This window comes from Lycorma delicatula, chromosome 8 (assembly GCF_047948215.1).
Source record: "Lycorma delicatula isolate Av1 chromosome 8, ASM4794821v1, whole genome shotgun sequence".
In the NCBI taxonomy this organism is placed as follows: Eukaryota; Metazoa; Arthropoda; class Insecta; order Hemiptera; family Fulgoridae; genus Lycorma; species Lycorma delicatula.
Window position 1 is genome coordinate 21,263,750 of NC_134462.1, and position 20,398 is coordinate 21,284,147.

General features: G+C 28.9%; 1 protein-coding gene across 4 annotated transcripts in view; it reads left to right on the forward strand.

Moving 5' to 3' along the window:
• The window catches only part of LOC142329334 (uncharacterized), a 76,899-nt gene that overhangs the window by 31,582 nt on the left and 24,919 nt on the right, over positions 1–20,398 (forward strand). For 3 of the 4 annotated variants that reach the window (XM_075373820.1, XM_075373819.1, XM_075373823.1), the window contains 2 exons: positions 6,018–6,109; positions 10,236–10,402. In XM_075373820.1, coding sequence (XP_075229935.1) covers positions 6,097–6,109; positions 10,236–10,402 — 180 coding nt within the window. In that variant the 5' untranslated portion in view covers positions 6,018–6,096. The remainder of the gene's footprint in view (positions 1–6,017; positions 6,110–10,235; positions 10,403–20,398) is intronic. The other variant, XM_075373821.1, reaches the window with a different exon arrangement.

Sequence of the window (20,398 nt, forward strand, 5' to 3'; positions counted from 1 at the left end):
TATTTTTTCTGTAACATGTGTAAAGTATATTAGTGTAACTAGAAATGCAACAGTGATTTTAATACTATACATCCTGACCCCGTAGGGGAAGACACCCTCTGCCACCCCCTCCGTTCAGAACCCTTATAGGCTTTACCAGAGGTCATCTTCAAAACCTCGGCTTTTTACATATTCCAGTCTGCCTCGGCCAGGATGCCACCGATGCGAATGCCATGAGTGACATTCCCATCAGTGTAATACTAATTAATGAACTCAAAACAATCTCACACTGCTCACAGAGTCTTAAGCAAGACTGAAAATACCTAACCAATAAAGGAATTGAACTACCTACCTGTAGAAGGTAAAAGTGAGTTCAGCACACAACGCAAAACATAACAATATTACATGGAACAATAACAACACAGTAATACTAAAACAAAAAAAAAATCATGGTCTTTTCTGGGCTAAACATCATCTTGTATTAATGACCCCACAGCTCAAGCATCCGGCAAGCCAGAGTGGCTCAGAGCTCAACCTCCCTCCGTGAGCTTCCTTCAACCAGCAGGAGCCCATTGTCAGCATAAGCCACGATGCAACAACTACTGGGCAACCTCAGCCGCAGGAAAGAATCAAACTCCACCACCCACAATAATGGACCCAAAACCCTGCTCTGGGGACATCCCTTAGACAGCATCTTGCCAACCTCATGGCCGCCCTCGCGGAGCAGCACATCCCGATGACTGAAGTAACTTTGCATAACTTGCAATTCACTTACAGTACATTCTCTTTTTTGGAGTTGGTAAATAGCAGAAGGCCACCGTAGATTATTCAATGCTCCGGAAGTGTCCAAGAAAATCCCAAGGACCTATTCCACCCTACTGGTTATTACCACACTCATCACACGAAGTATGGCGTCCTCCGTACCCTTTCTGGGACAAAACCAGTACTGATTCCCCATCAACAATCTTTGCAAGGTTAATCTCTCATTTATAAGTAGATACAGAACCTTTTCAAAGACCTTGCCAATAACCGGAAGTAACGTCAAAGGTCTGTACGACGAACTAACAGCAGGATCCTTGTCGCCACCTTTAAACAACAATTTCATAAGCCCCTTTTTCCAACACACAGGGAAGTATCTTCCAAACAACAATTTATTAAATACACGTGCAACAACTCTCACACTCACCCCCAACTGCGGGAACAAGAAGCTCCGCCAAAGATTCCATCAAAGCCTGTGGCCTTACCCCTGCCTAAACTACAGATAGCATGACACACCTCAGCCTCAGTGATCTCCAAGTACACTGCACCTCTGCGGAACTGAGTGACCTCTTGCCGCACCTGCAGATGGTATACGGTCTTTCCAGCTTCACTATCATCAGGCAGTAAATCGTTTAGTAATTTGGGTAAAATAATTAGTACTATACAGCAAGATCCTATTAGTCAAGATCCTGTAAGTCATTTTAACATGATTAATGGCACTTTCCCAGGAATGGACAAGACAAACTACTGAACTAACTGGCCATATTCAGGAGTTGTAATCTTAAATAAATAAAAAAATTAATTACATTTTAATAAATTTTTAAATAAGTTACAAGCAGTAAAAATGTGTGAAATATCTCCTTTGTTACTATAAAATTAATGAAATCAATTTCAACCTGAATCAGTAGATTTTGTAACGTCACTCAACTCAACGAAATTGAATACCAATGTTATAAAATTATAAATCTCATGTGTTTGTGATTCAAGGATTGCTATTTATGAATCTGACAAAATTTTAGTTTCATGTTATTGAATTAACGGATTACAGTCCTTTAATAATCTTTTCAAATAAACTAACTCTTAAATGAATGAAACTTGTCTTTGTCTAAGGAGTTTGTTATTCACACATTTTTTAAATATTAATATTCTTTTTCTTCACTATCTACTTTTTTTAACCACAGGGCTGTAAGTCACTTCTTAGAACATTATCCCCTCATACACAATTACAATAAATTTAATTGTCAGTTAATCTTTCCCATTCCAATACGTAATTAAATTTTTAAAAATGAATCTACACATTTTAGGAGCTAAGAAGCTTCAATAATTATTCCTGAAAAACTAGTTGGGCTTATTTCTCTTTCAATCTTTTTTACGTGATTTAATGTATTTGACTTCTATTCCTAAAATGTCAAAAATGACCACCAACCATTAAGTTGTAAGAGCTACAACATCTTTAATTACCTATGAAAAGTAACAAGTGGCACAATTAGATATTACAAAAATATTGTCTGTATCCTGAGATCTCAGATGCAAATTAGCTTACAATAGCCACTTGGGTCTGTTCTTTCTGATTCACATAGCCCATATATAGATAACCCTGAAGAAATATGCTTTCTTAAATACTCAGTGTAATGAAAACATTCTGTATGTTTACTAAGATTGCAAGTTTATATAAAAATTACAAATCCTAATTCTTTCACAAAAAAAAAATTGGGGACTTATCATTACAGTCATATTTAATTGAGATTTTAACAATGTATTAACTGTAACAAATAAATTAATTTTCTTAAGCTTATTAATTAATATTGTACGATATAATCCAAACAGTATTATCAATGCCTTACTAATTACTATTGACAAAGGAATTATACAGCAAACATCTGGTTTGAGAAAATAATTTAAATATATCTGTAACAATAACAGCCATATGCAGAAAACCCTTTTCTGATAATTTCCTGTTTACTTTCTGTTATCTTGTTATTTAACTACGCAAATATATAATTACAATGTAATGAATAAGTATTCAGTAAACTAACAAATATTTTTAAATATAACTTATTACTATATAATTTTTTTACAATTTATGAATAACTGCTTTTATTTTACTGTATTTTGTTTCTATATATGAATAAACAGAAACTTTTTCAAATCTTCTGTCAACTAAGCAAAATATTTATTTTGTGTAAATTAATCTGTCAATATGATACTCAGACCTTTATAATTCTCCATATTGGTATTGATAATTCAATACAATTAAATCAAATTGAGTGTTTGAAAATGTACATATAACATTTTCAAACACTTGTTACAGTTATTTTTTAACGATTAATCACTGCAAAAGCCAAAAACTTTTCAAAGAAATATGGTACCAAAATATATTTAGCATATGAGAAATGTCAAACGTGACTGAGATTCAAACCCAAAACCTTCTTGATAAAGATCAAAGACTTGTGATAAAGTAAAATAACAAGCTGTCTTGTCAACATCATTCTACAAATCAAATATATTTTATTTTTTTATTCATTTATTTATTTTCTTTTAATGCATTTCAAGTGGTATCAATTGCTACGGTCATTAGCTAAACATCTACTACAAGCAGTGTTATTTAACTTTGGTGATCCATGGAAAATAATTTACTAAACACTGCTTTAGTCATTGATTTTACTTTACTATACACTTTTCAATTTGCATAATACAAGGGTTATTTTTTTTCAAGGTCCGATCAGTCGTGAAATAAAAACCCGTGCCAAACTCGGATGAACCTTTGTGCATATGTGTTGTGCAGCATCTCTAGTATGGCCTTCAATCACACCGCGTCACTTCGTTTAGTTCTGAACACGCAACTAGCACGTAAACATGTCTACAACAATAGCATCTCCTGCCAAGTGTGAAGTGCGTGCAGTAATTAGATTTCTTCAGGCTGAGGGGTGTAATGCAGCTGAAATTCATCGACAAATAAGTAATGTGTATGGTGAAACTTCAATGAGTGACAGCAAAGTGCGACAATGGTGCAGGAATTTTAAAGCAGGACGTACAGATGTTCATGATGCAGGCGCTCAGGTTAGGAAGCGAGTGTCAACCGATGATCTCGTTGAGCGAGTGGATGAGGCAATTTGAGAAAATCATCGGTTCACAATTTCTGTATTGAGTGATTCGTTTCCTGAAATTTCAAGGTCAGCTCTCTACACCATTGTGAGTGAGAGACTTCAGTACCACAAACTGTGTGTGAGATGGGTTCCCAAGATGCTGTACGACCATCATAAAACAATGAATGGATGCCTCCCTAACGTTTCTCCAGCACTACCACAATGAAGGAGAAGATTTTTTGAACAAAATTGTCACAGGAGACGAGACATGGGTCCATTTTGAAACTGAAGAAACAAAAGAACAATCCAAACAGTGGATGCATTCTTATTTTCCCAGTAAACCAAAGAAGTTCAAGCGAACCTTCCCCAACAGAAAGTGTATGGCTACTGTGTTCTGGGACCAGAATGGAGTTCTCTTGGTGGAATTCATGGAACTTGGCAAGACCATCACTGCAGCCTCATACTGCGTGACTCTTCAATGTCTACGAAGGACAATTCAGAATAAATAGAGAGGAATGTTGTCATCAGGCATTGTCTTTCTCCATGATAATGCTCGGCCACACACTGCAGCTGTAACAAAGAAACTCCTGCAGCGTTTTCGTTGGGAAGTGTTTGATCACACCATACAGCCCGGACTTGGCTCCATCCGATTTTCACCTCTTTGCTCACATGAAACGCTGGCTAGGAGGACAACATTTTGGCACAGACATCGAGCTGCAGACCAGCGTAGAAACATGGCTGAAAACACAGGCGGCTCCGTTCTATGACGAGGGTATTGGAAAGTTGGTACCATGCTACGACAAATGTCTAAATTGGAGTGGTGACTGTGTAGAGAAATAGCGTAACTATGTAAGCACTTGTTACAAATAAAAATTTTTTTATTTTCACTGTGGTTTTAATTACATTACTGATTGGACCTTGAAAAAATAATAACCCTCGTATTACTCCCAAGACATCCTACATGTGTGGAACCATCATGTTGTAAAAAGGTGCAGTTTATGATCTTATCTAGGACCCAAAAATAATATTAATACTTAAGCAAATTTAAGACCTTGTAAAATGGTACAAGGAACCAACTTTTATGTAGAAAACCTAATCTTTATAATAAGGTTACCCTACCCTGATGTAAGTCCCTAGCACTATGTCTGTCTCCATTCTGCTCTACCTCCAGCTAAACTATTGAGTTTCTGATAGCTTAAGTATTATTTAAATGAAAATATTTGGAATTATTAGAAAGCCTAGTTTTTAATAATTATTTATTTTTTTATCAAAGGTTAATCCTCAATTATAGTTATGTTTTTGTAGAATTAGAAGTTAATATTGTAATATAAAAAGTAATATAAAAATATCCAAAATTTGCAAAGTTGGACCTTGATTTGAACTCAGAAAGGTATAAATGCCAACATCCTACCATTGAGATTGATGGAAATTATGATCATGTCACAGTCATTTATTTATATATAAAGTAACTACAAGCTGATTTCAAACTAGTTACTTTTAAACATGTGTAAAATGCCAAGTCTGGCAGGAATTTGATCCCAGATCTTTTCACATGAAAAGCAGACACTCTGCCGTGTTATAGTAGTTATTGTAATAAATATCACATATAACACCACATTTTTTTATTTCTTATTTTTAGAAAATAAATTTAAGAGATAATATTAAACATCAATTAAAAAAAAAAAATTGCTTATTAATAGTACTCTTTTTTCAGAGAAACTGTCTTTTAATTGGTATTAAACTACCAAGTTCCATTTTTCTCATTCCTAAATATTTTAGCTCATTTCTTTATAAATTCTTCCAAATATTTTGCTTTAGAAAATTTCTAACAGTAAGTACCTACCCACAATTTTTTCCTTTTTATTATTACTCTCAAAGTCCTTTCTGCTCTCACTCTCTTGAAAATCTTGCAATTCCTCATTTTTTTGTTTATTTCTTTATTCTTTTCCTAAACAAAATTTCAAAGCTTTCTCTTTCATATTTCTGATTATATCCATACTTCATATTTGTACATCACTGTGATTTTGTACAGATCCACATGAAAGACGTTTTTATTTCTGTTTGAAAATTTCTAGTTGTTATTAATTCTTACAAAACTTAACTTTAAGTAAGTTATTCAAATGTAAGTAATTTTTTTTTATAAAAATTCTGATGAAATAATTTTTTAGTGCAAATATATCTATTCATTTGCAGAAGAAACTCCAGTTATAACTGCAGATACATTATCAATCCGTTTGCATAAATGTGAAACTTAACAAGATACATCAATCAAATGACTGAAAAGGGTATGTTTGTTTCTCTTTTTTAATAAAAGTAATATATAATACTGCTTTATATAAAAGTATAATTTCTTTTAGTAAATTTGTATATACATATTTCATATGATCTGTTATTTGGGATTTAACTAACTCTCTCAGAAATGGTTGCCCTGAAAATAGAAAAAAAACAACAGCCAAACTGAAACTGGGCTAACAGCATGCTATAAGAAATATAATCTAAAAAAAAAATAAAGACATTGTAAATATGACTTGAGTTACAGTTTTCCAAAGAAGAGCTGAGTACTTGCCTGATATATAATTAAATTGTAAAAATTAATTTGGGTTTCTTTTTAAAGACATTGTAAATATGACTTGAGGTACAGTTTTCCAAAGAAGAGCTGAGTACTTGCCTGATATATAATTAAATTGTAAAAATTAATTTGGGTTTCTTTTTCTGTTTAGCCTCCAAAACCACCGTAAGGTATTGCTTCAGAAGATGATATGAAGAATGTAAATAAAGTGTAGTCTTGTACAGTCTCAGGTCAACTATTCCTGAGATGTATGGTTGATTTAAACCCAACCACCAAAGAGTATCCACAATCTAGTACTAAGTTTGATTAAAATTCTTATTACTTAAAACTATTACAACATATCACCAAAGAAATATTATACATAAAATTTTAATATAAAGAAATCAATCATTTTAATCTGAAATGTTTATTTTTTATTAAAAAAATCTAACATAAAAAGCAGTTATTTTTTCCTTACGTTAACTGAAATCTTTATTATTATTTCAAACTATTAACACCAAAAAAGTGAATATAAAATTGCAATGTAAAAAAATATATATTACTTTAATGTAAAGCTACAACATTATCGTGGTAAATCTAAATTAAACACAATCTTTAAAATAATTGAAACGGAGTCTCAATTAAAAATTAAATTAAATTACTACGTAGGATTTCGTTCAAATCGGAGGTCTAAACTAGCTTAAATTACAAATAAAAAAAATTACTTTCAGCTCTTTGCTTTCAGATTTATCTAAAAGTTTTGTTTACTAGCATAGGAATTATCAGCAGGAATGAACTCAAAGTAACTCTGGTGAACAAAAGGAATTATGCTGGCCTAACAGAAAGATAAATCTGATTTTTGTGACAAACATTCTTTCTTTTCATGAGTAAACTGATTAGGGTAATGTTAGTTAGTCGACCTCTCATGTGTTCTCATATTAATTATATTCCATTCACACTTTTCTTCATTAGGAATATATGTATTTCATACTATTTGGATGACCTCTGTAAATTTCAATTTTTCTTATTTTGTTCTTGATCCATCTTAGGAATATAAATGATTAATTAAAGCATTCTAAATACATTCTCAGATATGCTCTACTTACCATATACAGTAGTGTAATTTCTTACATACTTTTTTTGTAATGTCTACAATCAAGGTAATATTAAGGTCTGCCTAGATATTTTTTAGAAGTTCTAGTCTTACAGTAGTGCGTTACTTTCACTGTAAATATGAATTTATATGGTCCCATATTGTTTGTTTTACATTCTTCTTGTATAGTTCTTCAATAATTCCCTCCAAATAAGTTTTATTTATAGTTGTTTTTAAGGAGGTTATAAGTAAAATTGATCAAACTCTTGCTGTCTGCTTTATATGTTGTTTACATTGGTCTTATTTCCTTCATATTTTAAAAAAAATTTCTCTGCATTGTTACATTACCTGTTTTTCAAAACTGATTTAAAATATTTTCCCTGTCATCTTCTAAAAATTCTTATTGTATATTAATTGGAATAATCTCTGCAAGCCCATTTCAATTGTTTCGCATGAACAGCATTTTCTACAAAACGTTATGTAAGATTCTTCATCATTTCTTTTTTCTCCCAATTTTCAGGAGCTTTTGTTTTTTTTTTTTTTTTGCTGTCTTCTGTTGGAAATTGTAAACCAATTTCCCACCAAACAAAAGTAAGCTGAAGTAGAGATTCATTCCTTACATCTTTAGAGGATGCACCCATGAACAGATACAGATACAACTGTAGAGATACTAGTAATCTAAGAGAAACACCATGACAGACACCAGTAAGCTACACTGAAGGGCTCCCTATCCCCTTAGCAAAATTATACAGTAACAAAAATAAATTTTCTCTTTGCAATACCTGAAAATAAAAAAGAAAAGTTGACAATACCTTCTACTCAGTTGCCCATTGAAGGATGTTCATACTTATTTTTTCTACCTTTTTTCTTTATATAATACAAAATAATTAAGTTTTATTTTTTTATACTACGAATAGACTTCATGTACACAAAATAAATATAACAACTGGAACCCTGAACAAAACTGTAATAATCTCCATATTTCTATATAATTTAATATCATGCAGTTTTCACATCAAAATTTCTTTTAAATAAATTCAGAACTTAACTCTATTCCCAAAACACGAAACTGAAAACTGACAAATTACTATGAAATGAAATGCATCTTCCTCTTTCCATATAAATATTAATATTTATTTATAAATATAGCAAAAACATGCTAACACCCAAAAACAGTTATTAGGATTGAGTATTTGAAAAATGTTGTGACTGCCCAGAATCGAACCCAAAGTCATTAAATTAAAGGAAAAAAGGCTAACATGGAAATCAACATTATAATAATTATTAAGTCAAAAGTGTCATTATTAAGTGAATTATTATTATTCAACAATTGAAATTATCTTACTATGATACATCTTTTTCCAGTACTGAATTCATTTTCTGTCTCAGAGTATTCTGTTTTAACTCATGAAATCAAATATCCCACATTGCAAACTGTTATAATTTTATACATTGTATAAATTATTAAAATTTAGACTGTTTTCAATGTCTTTAAGTGCAATTGAATGATTTAATAAACATTTGAATATATGAGAATGTACCACAGAAATTCAATCTGATTAATTATTTACAACTTTTGGCAATATGGAAAGTAAAGAAAAACAAAAACAGACTAAAATACAGAAAATAATTTTGCAAATTGTAGTCATTTACAAAAAATCAAAATGATAAACACTTGGAATGATTCACACTAAAGAAACTTTTTTAATAATATTTCTTTCAAAGAGAGTATAATAGTTTGTTATTTACTTATTGCCAATAGAAAAAAAAAATAATACCAACTTGATTGAGTGAAACACCCTCTTAATTTTAAAAGAAATCAGAATAACTATGCTAGCTTTTTACCTTAATATGTCCTTCCTTTGTTTCTTTTCACATAAATACTATTAGCAAGCCAAATTTTAAGAAGTTTTTTTCTTTATAAACAGAGGATATTTTTCACCTCCTGATGGAGTTAAGGATAAAAACACATCACTTTAAGATTTTTTCTGCTGCAACCAGAGTAATGTAATAAAATATTTTTTTATGATGTTTTTCGATTTAATATTTCTTTTACTTAGTTGGCAGGATGATATTAGACAAGGAATTTAGTTACAAAAAAACAGAGGATACAAACAGGACCCACCAGGTTAGTCTAGTGGTGAACACGTCCTCCCAAATCAGCTGATTTGGAAGCCAAAAGTTCCAGCAATCAAGTTCTAGTAAAGATTTTGGATTTTTATATGGATTTGAATACTAGATTGTGGATCGTGCTTCTTTGGTGGTTGGGTTTCAATTAACTCACATCTCAGGAATGGTTAAGGGAGACTGAACAAGACTACACTTCATTTACACTCATACATATCATCCTCATTCATCCTCCGAAATAATACCTGAATGGCAATTGCTAGAGGCTAAACAGGAAAAAGAAAGAAAAAGAGGATATAAACAGAAGATTTTTTTCTCCTCCTGATGGATTAAGGATAAAAATACATCATTTTAAGATTTTTCTCTGCTGTAACCAAAGTAATATATTCATAAAATATATATACATTCTAAAAATTACAGTCTTCTAGCTTCAGAGTAATTTCCTCTTAAGTGCATAAAACTCAAATAGAATAGACATGTTTTGGATTTTATGTAAAATACATAAAAGATTATTGTCAATTCTACTCCCTTAAAAAAGACAGCTTTTTATTAATCTTACCTTTTTTGTACTAGAATAAATAAATTGTTTCATGTATGAGTATATTTTTTGTTTATATATATTTTTTTTTCTAAATGATTTCAGGTGGTGATCTGATGTGTGTGTGTTGGCCGCGAATATGTGTGGCATCTCATGTCCTTTGCAGTATTATATATATTGTAGTTGGTGCTATTCAGCTGATAGCTGGCATATTCTTTTTCATTTCATTACCAGTGTTTAAAATTGGATCCAATATCTGGACTGGTGTTTGGGTATGTAGTCTTTAAATGTATTTCTTATGTACAAATTTTTTTTTTGTAGTCATAAGTTAGTTGACCTCAGCATATTTACTACATCATTAATTTTCAATTTTTTATATTCCAAAGTTGGTTTTCCTTTATAGTTTTTACCTCCTACATATTCCACCACAATTTCTTTCTTTTCCTTCTACAATTTGAAATGAATAGATCTTAAGACTTATTAATTTTAAATTTCATCAATGCAATGAATTTTCACCATTCAAATTCCTCTATTTTTTCACAGCTGCTATGCTTCACTATTTCTAAAACTCACTACACAGTAAAATGTTACACCTTAGACATTTTTTATGAATTTCTTTATAATTCTTGAATGTAAATTTGATATTAACACACTGTTTTTTTTTATTATTATGAACTTCCAGCTTGAATCAGACCATTCTTATATTTTCAAAACAGATACTAACTTTTCAAAGGCACCCCAAGAAATGGCATTATATTTTAGACAGGATTATACAGAAATCCAATAAATATTTTTTTTTTTTAATTATCTAAATATAAATCATCCTATAAAGAGCCTCAGGTTCATACAGATTTATATATGTATAACAATGATATACATGTCAATATCTGTGATGACAAAAACATATTTATCAAAGGCTAAAGCGGATTTTAAATAAAAATTGTTTTATTCCACTGAAAAATTCATTTTTCCTCCTAAGAGCTGCTAAATAATTGTGGTTTAGAATTATATTTAAGTTCAATTTTTTAGATTTAATTTTTCTTTTACTTGGTTGCAGGATGATATTAGAAAAGGAAATTTCGTTACAAAAAAACATATCAATGGCATTGGTTTTTTTTTAAGATAAATCTGCATCCCAGGCTTAAATTTCTTAGATGTAACTTTCACATTTTTTTTATAGTGTTATACAAAATACAAACTGGGAAAATTGTTCATAAAAGTGAAAGATTAGAAAGATTTTATGTTCTAAATGGAAACACATAAATAATAAAATATATTTGTTACTTTGTTCAAGTTATTTGCACAAAGAAGTTACATATTATACTTCAGGGACCAATACTAACCATATTGGTCTCACGAAAATACCCTAAACAAAAAAATTGGTATAGTTCAAAAACTACATCAATAACTAACCTTCATAAAGTTTGATATGATTTTTTAAATTTTTTTGTTGAAAAGATCTTCTTCAAAAGATTACCTTCTGTAAAACCATATTTAACCATTACTAGATGCAGCGCATTTTAAGTTCATATTTAGATTTACACAATCATTGCCTACATTCAACACTTCAGCAGTATGCGATTATCAAACATAAAGAAAAATAATAAGGGTACAGGTTATCACTGCTAAAAAATTATTAAGATAACAAAGTTACTTAATATGTTGCATTTTATCTGTTCACACTTTCTTCATAATTAGATTACATTCATTGAGACATCTGATTGTTTTGAAACTATCAGATTGTAAAAGGATGTAATTATTTTACTATCTTTTCGCAGGAAATGTCCTTTGTTAATCCTACTTACCTTTTTTGTTTTCCTAACTTTAGTTTTTACAATCATTCCAATAAAAATTTGTTCTACAACAATTTTTATGGATTACTGCTGGCAAAGCTACAATAATTTTTTTTTGAGGGGGTGTTAAATTCACCATATAAGCACAGGAATTTAATTTAATTTATTTTTTTTTGTTCATGGGAATTTAATACATTAAGTCCAGAAAAAAAGTTTAAGCCTTATTAGAATTTGAACCTAAAATGTTCCAAAAAAATAAGTGAAAGTGTTATCATGTTGCAATGGGCTGGATAAAAAAAATTAATGAGAAAATAAACAATTTCCAAAATGTTTTGTCTTGAAGTTATTTAAGTAAATGTATATAGAAATCTGTTTTGAATAAGTTACCTATAAACAAAAAAAGAATGTTCATCAACTACCTGTGGATATATTACTCTAAGTAACTATTACACTCACCTAAAATCTCTCTGGCTTAAAAATACTTTGTACATAACAGTTCACAAACTTAAAAAATAATTAATAGCTATTTGGTTTATTAGCACACTAAAAATTAATTGTTTATATTATGTATTTTATTATACACATAATACGCAGTGAGATACATACTAGGTATATATTTTTAGTAAAATTCAAATTAGTTAAGTAAAATTCAAGTTAGTACAGTAAATGTATTTCTAAACACTCATATAATCAACTAAATGAATTTACTTACTTTTAAAAAATATTTTCATTTCATATCTATTTAAAAGGTTTCTTTCAATTTTTTTACTAAGAATGCTTCCTTAAAAAGTAATATTTTTCTTTTATTTAATAATAAAATTATAAGATATTCCATTTAGAATGATTATTACTGTTTGAATAATTTAGTTTACAATAGATAATAATTTAAATCATATTTGAGTTAATATTAGTTGATTATAAATTAAAACAAATAAGTTACAGTAGCTACACATTAGTAGCATAGTATCATTTAAAATATTAAAATACTAATAAATGACCTAAATTTTGTCATTTTAATAATACAGTTAATATTAGATATTTAATTAACTATGTTATCTATAGTTACAGTCAAAATAGAATCAAGACACAAATTATTCATTTAATGATTGTACTATGCACATGTTTGTATGAATGCATGCTCATCACTTGATAATGTGTATAATGTATCTTAGAACAATAAAATAAATAAATAAATAAATAATCTTAATAACATCCTGTTATTATTATTTTATGACTTTTAAAAATACTATTTTTTTTACAACTACTACTTTACATATTTTTTTATAACATATTTTTTTGGTAAGATAAATATGAAGTATGTGTTATAGCTATTTTTCAATGATAATAACAATAATAATAAAAATAAATAATCATTATAGTTTCTTTCAAAACATTTTAATATGTAGTTCATTCTTAGATTACAAAATTAAACATACAATTTAAAAGTAAATTTGTGTATTTATTATAAGCAATTTTCTTAAGAAAAACTCGTTTGCTTGTATAATATATGTAATACTGTTAAAATAATTATTATTGTTCATATTTAGGTAATTATTCTACAGTAAACTTTGTTACATCCATTATACAAATGTGTAAAATTGAAAATTTTATTTTTGTATTAATCTTTTTTTAAATATATTAATTACATATAAGTTAAACTATTTTCAATCTTTCAGTAGCAGATATTTTTCAATAACAGGCATCAAGTTTTCAAGTCAGTGACGTACTACTTCCACAAGTTTAGTTAATAAAATTTAAAATTATTTTTTTTATATAGATGCCATATCCAAGGGTTGGAAGTGACCTGACATAATGCAAAAGTCATTAATAAAAATTGGTAAAGCCATTTACAAGAGCAACAAGATCCTATGCCAGATTTACCATTGAAAGTAATGAGTGGAGATCTTTCCCACTGCCTTTTCCACCAAGTTGAATATAATTTATTATATCAAGTAAGCTACCCATCAAAGTGGAGATAATCAGGCATCACAATTGCTCCAATTGCACAATAGAGACTGCCTCTATAATGAACATTATTTTCAGAAAAAGCAATTCAGAAATATTTAATTATTGTCTCTTATATATCAGGTGCTCACATCCATTACAGGCCTTAAAACTAGGACAGATAGCATAAAGCAACAAATTAACATTTCTGTAAAGAAACAATGAAAATGCATATATTGTTTCTACTTAGAAAAGGAAATTGTGTAGATGATTATAAAAAAAATAGTAATTCTCTTGTGTAAATCTCTCACAATATTCTTATAATATCTTTGCTATTTACATATAATTCAATCAAGAATCAGTAAAGAAATCTCAATAAATTTTCAAAATGAAATTACAGTTTTTATAATTGCTTGGAGAGCTGCATCAAACCAGTCAAGTGGCTGAAAAAAAAAAAAACAAAAAAAAATTGCTAAGTATTTTTATGATTTACTCAGTACTAAGATTTGTTCTTACAGTCAATAAGCAACAGAGCCCAATGTTTTTTATATTTCTCAACATTTTAAGGACCCTGAGTTTGAGAAACTAAGTTATAAAATTGTCTCTCTTTCTCTGTTTAATCAATAATCACAAACATTCTAATCAACAATCATGTATGCATAGATCTTCCATCTAAAGCAAAATATTACTTCTTGTGACCATACGTTTTCATGTAATTCATTACTTGAGAATTTCTGCTTATGAGAAATTCTTTAAATGTTGATTTTCAAAGGTCAGTATAATTAAAAACAATTAACTAACTCTTACTTGGTTGCCAATTTCTTATTTAAGATTTATTTGTATCAAAGTACAATTTTTAATAGCTTTTTATTATATACTGAAGGCAGAATCTCTAGTTAAAACATTTTTTGATTTAAAATGGTCATGTCAACAAAAAAATCACTGGAAATACAAGGCTTTTTTTTTTAAGAGAAAGTCAACTTTTCAAAAATTTTCCTAGATGAATAAAGGAAAATCATTATAAAAATTAGAGTACACTTGATTAGAACAGTCTCATAAAATACATAATTAATTATTAAAAAAAAATACATGTAATTAATGTTCATATAGTATTAATTATTATTTAAAATATTATTAACACATGAAATAATGTTAAGGTAACATGCAGTTATTAAATGAAAAAAAAAAAAATGGCTACAAAATAATTCAGAAAGTGTTAATGAAAATTACTTGAACACATTTATGTACATGAATAGGAAGCAGAAAATTAATTATATCTAAATAAAATAGAGTACTATTCATCTATTAAGTAACATTGTTTATGTAAAAGAAAATCTTTTAATTGCATTTTGGATAAATTGAGGTAAGATTTTTTAAATAGTTTGGTTATTTGTTAAAAATAACAACAAAAGCCTAATAAGCTCGGTCTCATAGGCAGAAATTCTCAAGTAATGAATTACATGAAAACTTATGGTCACTTTTAGAAGTGGTTCCAAGAAGTAATATTTTGCTTTAGATGGAAGATCTATGCGTACATGATTGTAGATTAGAATGTTTGTGATTATTGATTAAACAGAGAAAAAGAAACAATTTTATAACTTAGTTTCTCAAACTCAGGTTCCTTAAAATGTTGAGAAATACAAAAAACATTGGGCTCTGTTGTTTATTGACTGTTCTTCCATTCTATTATACAAGATAACAACCAAGCAAAAGAGTATGACATTTTAACGAGTTCTCAAGTTCAAAATAACTTTTTTAAATTAGCATATTAAGGTTGTGTTTTTAAATCTAGCATATTTTATCCAGTATTATATTTTGTATAAGTTTGTGTATGAATGAATGTGTTAGCATTACTAATTGATGTCATTAACCTTTGAGTAGAAAATGTATAAAGATAATCTTGGTAGCCTGGGGCACTTGAGTAAATTTAAAAAAAAAGTATAAACTTTCAGATAAATATATATTTTTATGAATATTTATGGACACTAAGAAATATACCTCCATGAAAGAATAGCGGTATCACTACCTTTCATCTCAAAGGTATGTTTGAATTCTAATCAGGATAAATATTTTTGCATGCTATGAAAGAATTCATTTTTCACCATAAAATGAAAATAAGCTCTGTAATTGGGCGTTAACTTGTAGTTAATAAGTAAATAAATAAATACTAAATTGGATCTAAAAATACTCGGCTACAACAGACACAGATTTCAGGAAATTCTGTTTTTATGATTAATTTCCTGCAGTATTATTAAGTGATCCTTTTCTTTTTTAAATGGATAAATTATATATAAATCATTCCTTCAAAAGGTCATGAGAGGGATTTGATATACAATAACATTTAAAAACAAAATACTACAATAATTTTGATTTATTAATAATAATGATTGATTGATTACACTTTTTTTAAACATAATTTATCATATTCTGACATGAACAAAATTAAAAATTTCTCCCTCGTACCTTAATTATCCCAGTAAGTTCAAGTTTAAAATTATTATTTGGGAGCTGAGAAAGTTTGGATTCGGAAGATTATGTAATTCAAATTTTTTTGGTAAACAATAGAAAAATTTGTGAAAATTTATGTTAACATGTTTTATACCATTAAATATATTTTGATCAAATATGCTATTAGTTGACTATTGATCACTAATTATTAACCATGACAGTGCTTACACAATGAGTCAAATCACCGGTCTTAATTTTTTAGAATATACATAACTTAAATTTAAAAATCGTTTTACTAGTAATTTATTAAAGATAAACTACATCTGAGCACACCTAAATGAAATTTGAATTACTGTTAAATAAATTTCAATAAAGCACTATATTTTTATAAACAGAATTCAGTTGTTCTATTTTATAACTTTCAGGTTTATGTAACATTCAAAATATGGTACTTTTCAAGATGCCCGCAGCCGATCTGTTGTTAGTCAGTTATTGTTAGATGGCGTCACTGAAAGGAGAAAATAAATAAATAGTACTTTTTTTTCTTTTTTATACATACACTATACTGAAATATCATTAAAATAATACAACTTTACTGTAATAATAAAATAGTAAAATAAAGTACAGTATTTTTTTACTGCAATAATATTTACGTCATTTCATACGCGGAAATTTTCCGGAACGTAGCACCCGCGTAAATTGAAGGTGCACTGTATAATAAATTTATATAAATAAATATATATATATATATATGTAATAAATCTCAAATTATAAAATAATCTAACCAAACTTAACCTACGCTCGCTAACCTTGACTAGCGAGCGAAGCGATCGTAGGTTAAGTTTGGTTAGATTATATTTATTTATTATATAAAGTTAGATTATAATTTTAATTTATTTATTTTCTCCTTTCAGTGATGTCATTTAACAAATAACTGACTAACAACAGAGACTAACTGACTAACTACAAATCGGCTGCGGGCATCTTCATGAAAAGTATCTAAAATATTGCAAAGCATAATTAATTTTGTCAAAACTTTTATTTTTAGCAATTAAAAGAAAGTTTAATATTAGCTTAACTTATCAGCAATTTAAGGACTAATAATAAATAATGGACAAGACTGTATGGGGATAATAGACAAGGCTCATATAAGCAGATTCAGTTAAAATGGTTAATGGCGTACCTTTCAACCTGCTGATTCCACAACTCATGAAAACAACTTAGTTAGTAACCTGATTTTCAAGTATCTTGAAGATTAAAAGGTGTGAAGTAAAGATTAAACATCAGTAGCCAAAGTTGTATTTAATGCTTTTATCTAAGGTCCATTATATTTTGATTTAAAATTAAAAAAATCAATTAATAATTAGATTTAAATTTCTACATAATTTTTCCCCCTCCATGTTATAAAATGTGTATGCAAGTGGTATCATATAACCTAAACTTATTTCATAATTTTTTATAACTTAGTATATTTTTTATATTACCTGTTTTTATTTTTTTCAGTTTTGTGTTTAATCTATTTTCTTGTCATCTAAGGTTTATAAATTACATTTATCATAGGTTTATAATTTGTAGAACAGTTAAAAAACATAACTACTGTTACATTATTTTTATATCTCATCATCCTTTACATCTTTTCTTTCTATTTTCTGTTTCCTTTCTTTTTCCTGTTTAGCCTCCGGTAACTACCGTTTAGATAATTCTTCAGAGGATGAATGAGGATGATAATGTATGAGTGTAAATGAAGTGTAGTCTTGTACATTCTCAGTTCGACCATTCCTGAGATGTGTGGTTAATTGAAACCCAACCACCAAAGAACACCGGTATCCACGATCTAGTATTCAAATCCGTGTAAAAATAATTTTACATGGATAATAATCTATTTTCTGTTTGGCCTCCAGGAATTGCCATTCAGGTATTACTTCAGAGGATGAATGAGGATGATATGTATGAGTGCAAATTAAATGCAGTCTTGTACAGTCTGAGCGTGTGGTTAATTGAAACCCAACCACCAAAGAACACAAGTATCCATGATCTAGTATTCAAATCCATATAAAAGTAACTGCCTTTACTAGGACTTGAACGCTGGAACTCTCGACTTCCAAATCAGCTGATTTGTGAAGATGTGTTCACCACTAGACCAACCCGGTGGGTTATCCTTTACGCCTAGTCCCAGTTTTATATACTGCCATGCATTCACTAACTAGTTTATCACTATTACTTTATTTTAATGCTTTTAGTTATTTAATGCTCAGTTTTTTTAATGTTATCTTGTCAAACCTTCAAAAGCACAGGATTCCACATAATGCCAGACTTTCCCATCAGTCAGTACAATAGCTAGTCATATGAAAATGATAGCAAAAATTTAAATCCTCATTACAAATTGAAAATGTGTTATTTAATAACACTTGTCACAGTAGAAAACAGTAACAAAAAAACAACAAAATGTTCATTAACGAAACTAAAAAAAAAGAAAAAGACAGAAAAAGAAAAAAGTACAATTGATTTAGCCACGGAAGATTGTATCTATCTTTATAAATAGACAGTATGCTGAAAATCCAGTTCGTCTCTTTACAAGGTTTTGTAACAAATTTCTCTCTTCTACCCTATATCTTAAGACCTTTTCATTTATCAACCCACAAATAATTGTTTACATTCTCTTGTTACACCCCATTTAAAAGGCCTTTGTTTTATTCCTTTCTGCAATTCATGGCCACAAATCAAGTGTCATACATTCCAGACAATTACTTTCAAGAATTTCTTTGTAATTCTTAGAATTATACTGATCAGCTTCTTTTTGCAAGGAAACTTCTTTTCTTGTTTGTACCAGTCTCCTTCTGATATTTTACTTTGTACATCCTTTATAATTTTACTCGTTATGCAATAAAATTCTCCAACCTACAGAATACCATATTTCCTATATTAATTTTTATCATTATGCTCTATTTGTTACTTAATTATATTTGTTTTACTCATACTTATTTTCTAACCAAATTTTTCTCACAGTTATAAATTCTATGCCGTTCAGAAATTGTAATTTTTGGTTCCTGCCAAAAATGTAATGTAATTAGCAAATTTTTACATCTATTTTTTTTCTTAAATAGTGATTCTGCTCTCAAAACTTTCTTCTTAGTTTTGTACTGCATTTTCTTTCTACAATTTGCAAAGCAATATTGACAGACCACATTTTTGATTTACTTCTTTCTGAATCACTTTCTTCATTTTCTATTCTTACTACTCCTATCTAATTCTTCTTTTACAAATTGTAAATAACTTCTTTATCTGTAACGACTGAATTTTCTTAAAATTTTTAAATCTTCATTATCAAATATTATCTCCAGGTATACAAATGTCATAAAACTCACTTTATTCTTCTTTATAAGCATTTCTTCTTAAATAAATCTTGCTATTCTCATTAAGCTCAAATAAATAGTAATAAAATAAATATGTAAATAATAAAATTTATATATTTAATAGATGAGAATTATAAAATTGAGAAGTTAAACCAGTTAAATGTGATAATTATTTATTTAGGTTCCTATTCGCCTGTTTAGAATGGCCCATTCACATTGAGTATATGAATAGAAAAAAATTTCTGACCAGCCATTAAACTATATGCTTACAGTATCTCCAAAATGTCCCTACATCACTAGAAAAATATGTCTTGTGCATCACCACATCATCCTGGCCCATATCATGATATGGGCCATCATATGGCCCATATGATTCCTTTCCAACTCAAACCCAAAACAAGGATTTTCCTTAGCCTACAAAACGCATTCCTTGATTTTTCCAATTTGCCTAAGACGTCCCTGTGCCCTTCCTTGCAATTAAAATGTTGCTACATTTGAAAGTCACTCAGTATTCAATTCTTAAGAAATATTCTCTTTCCTGAGATTGATAACTCTGTTCTTAAGTAAATTAAAGAACACTTGAATAAACTATTTCAAGCAATGTTTGTGAATGAATTATCTCATAGAGTTAAGTTACTGGATGTTGTAACCTGCCATACTTAACATAATTTCCAAATGTAGTGATCTGAACAAGAATCTTTCTCTGATAAATGTATAGTTTATCATAGTT